Below are 3,240 nucleotides of genomic sequence, written 5' to 3' on the forward strand. Positions count from 1 at the left end.
ACACACACACACACACACACACACATTTGCTTTCTTCCCCTTTTCTCTTTTCCTCTTCGTGCTCACTTCTGACTTTCTCTTTCGTTCTGTCTGTATCAGTCTCTCTGTCTGTAAGCATGCCTTTGTCTGTCTTTAAGCATGCCTTTGTCTGCCTGTCAGTCTCTTTACTTGTTTAGGCCCACGTGCGTATCTCTGTATGAGTGAGTTCTGTTGCGCCTGTTTGTATGCTTGTCTGTCCGCTTGTCTGTCCGTGTCCAAAATAAAACGCAAAGAATTCTTTGACTTTAAATTTCCTTTTTAGCTGTTTCGCAGTGTTATTCTCTCATCAGTCTGTTTAATTAATGTGTGCATCTGTCGGTAGATTTTATCAATCGGACCACGTACTTATATGGTGTGTCTGTTTTACTTTATTCGACTTTAGTTAAGTTCATGATGTGTCTGTTTTCCTTTATTCGACTTTTGTTAAGTTTATGAAGAAATGTAGCATTCGTTTCTGGAGATATTTAGCGATACTTTTTCTAAAACTTTGTGTTTTTTCACCTTTTTCCTAATGAATATCAACCACGATATCTGGAAACCAATGTGTGGCGTGTATGCATTGACTGTGACTGTGAAGTGTGTACATATGAAAGCTGGTCTTGCTAATCGTAATGATCGAAGCTGTGACACGTTAACTTTATCTCAATAGAGTAACTAACACCTTGAGATCTTTATGTTATGAAATAGAATTATTCTGTGTTTCGAACCCTTGTTTGAAGATAAAATGACTTTTCTACAAAATGCTGAAAATGAAAACAGAAATCACCAACGTTCCCACGAGCACGAATATCCGAATTAAAGTAGTAGTAGTAACATTAAAATTTAGAGGGGGCTAAGGTAACAAATCAGCTACTTTGTCTCCTGTTGAAATAGTTGAAAACTTTGAATTCTAATACTTGGGAGATGACATCGTTTAGATGCATAAATTGACATGCAGACTTTAGGCTACCGGACTCGTAATCGTGAGGTTGCGGGGTCGGGGGTTCGAGCGACGGGCCCGACGTTGTGTCCTTAGGAAAGGCACTTTACACGAATTTTCCTATCTTCACCCTGGTGAGAATGGGTACCCGGCCATAGGCAGCGAAAGATCTTGTCAGTATGTTAGTGTTTTAGCGCCTATAAATGGCTGCTTGAACTGTATTCCAGGAAGTTGAGGTTATTTCAGAATGCTTTCAGGTATGCTGGGATAATAGAACAGATTGTGAAGCGCATAGAGCTTGATGTTGAGCTGGGATTTGCGCTATACATATGCTATCTATTATTACTGTGATTTTTTTTTCAATTTCAGGACCACTCCGCTTTAAAGCACCTGCTTCTCCTGACAAATGGACTGGTATCAGAGACGCCCTGGTGTTTGGGGACGAGTGTCTGCAGCGAGTGGCCGCAAATGATGTATTCAGAGATCCAAACGCTCCTCACAGCGAGGACTGTCTCTACCTTAACGTGTACACGCCGACTAAGAGAACCAGCAGCGCTCCATTGCCCGTCATGGTGTTTATCCACGGAGGAGGGTACAATTCTGGGTCAGGCTCATCCTATGATGCTACCTACGTCGCAGCTAAAGGAGTTGTATTTGTGACCATTAACTACAGGCTTGATCTTTTCGGATTTCTGTCAACAGAAGATGACATTATGCCTGGAAACTATGGGATGTTGGATCAGGTCGCCGCTCTGAAGTGGGTCAAAAATAACATTGCTTCTTTTGGAGGGGACCCAAATATGGTGACTATTGCTGGACAAAGTGCTGGGTCGGGTTGCGTCTCTCTCCTCACTATGTCACCGCTAGCCAAAGGTCTGTTCCAGAGAGCGATCATGGAAAGTGGTTCCTCTCTTTCGCCTTGGGCAGTCGAATTTCCAGGAAATCGAATAACCCCTCGCATTGCGGCCCGATTGATCAGCAATGCCGTTAACTGCAACGACTTAAATAATTCAACTGCTCTTTTGTCCTGCTTGCAAAAAGTAGATGCAAATACGTTGCTCAAGACATCCCTTGGAATCACTGGAGCCGTACAAGCAACCCTCATCAATGTTCCTAGAGTAGAAACAACGTTTGGTTTTCTGCCAGACAAGCCATCTGCCTTGTTGTCTAGAGGACAATTCAGCCACGTAGATACTTTAAGGGGGTATAATAGTGATGAATTTGGAGGATTCATTCCGGCTTTATCAGGCCCAAATCCAGTCACAAGGGAGATGGCAAAACAGATTTGGAGAGGTCAGCTGGTTCAGTTTACTGATATCGACCGGGAAAAGGTACTTAAAGCGATGGAGGCAACATTTCTCACAGGTAAGACAACCACTGACGCCATACAAAGAGGAACACTGGACGGTGTAGATTACTTTATATTTGGGGCCCCCATGGTATCTGAATTGGAAAAAGTTGTTAGCAAAGCTCCAGAAAAGAAACATTACTTGTACCAGTTCAACTACAGACCAAGCTTCAGTAAATCCCCACAATGGATGTCAGCTCTACACGGACAAGAGATGATATTCTGGTTTAACGCACAACAAGAAGTGATCACCGATAAAGGCAATGGGATACCTACTCCTAACGATCGTCTTGTATCTCAAGAAATAATGGGAAGGTGGACCAACTTTGCCAAGACAGGAAACCCAACGGCGCCTGTTCCTAATACCCAAGCAACGTGGAACCAGTACCGATCAGGAGCACCGAACTACCTGCTCATCAATTCTCCGTCCCAGTCGAAGCGGCTGTATTCCCCATGGGTAGCTACTAGTTTTTACGACAAAGTTCTTGATAGTCTTCAGGGACCCAGCCCAACCTCTATTACCCCCATTTTTGGGTAGAAATTTTCAGATGTTTAATATGAAATAAATACCTCTTTTGTTATAGTTTTTGCTTTCTGTTATTTTTTCAACAAATAAAAAAGTGCACTCGTTGGTATCCCTTTACTTCTGTTCTATTTTGTATTCTGGCAGACGTGGACTCGAATGTTCATAGTTGTCCCCTTTGAGCGGGTACTGTTTTTGACAGGCAGGGTTGTATCCCGCTTCCAAAACGATCTAAACTTTGTCGCTGGGACTGAAAAAACACCTATGTGAGGCAGCGTGGTGGAATCAGGCTGTCGTCAAAATAATCAAAGTGAAGAAACTTGCATTTTTCCGCAAGTTCGTGAATTTTTATCTTTTTGTTTTTTTGGCTCAACACCTTTCATGCCCATTAAAGAACTCATTCATGTGTGG

The 3,240-nt window shown here is 42.7% G+C and overlaps 1 protein-coding gene across 1 annotated transcript; it reads left to right on the top strand.

Moving 5' to 3' along the window:
• Positions 1-1,287: 1,287 nt before the first annotated feature.
• Positions 1,288-2,941, top strand: LOC101863815 (cholinesterase 1-like). Its single transcript, XM_013082766.2, has one exon. It carries the CDS (start codon positions 1,288-1,290, stop codon positions 2,842-2,844), a length of 1,557 nt encoding a protein of 518 aa, XP_012938220.1. The 3' UTR covers positions 2,845-2,941.
• The last annotated feature ends 299 nt before the right edge of the window (positions 2,942-3,240 follow it).

This window comes from Aplysia californica, unplaced genomic scaffold, assembly GCF_000002075.1.
Source record: "Aplysia californica isolate F4 #8 unplaced genomic scaffold, AplCal3.0 scaffold00193, whole genome shotgun sequence".
NCBI classification, from domain to species: Eukaryota; Metazoa; Mollusca; class Gastropoda; order Aplysiida; family Aplysiidae; genus Aplysia; species Aplysia californica.

Coding starts and splice junctions, on each gene's coding strand:
- LOC101863815 (XM_013082766.2), top strand. CDS start 1,288: ATGCTATCTATTATTACTGTGATTTTTTTTTCAATTTCAGGACCACTC.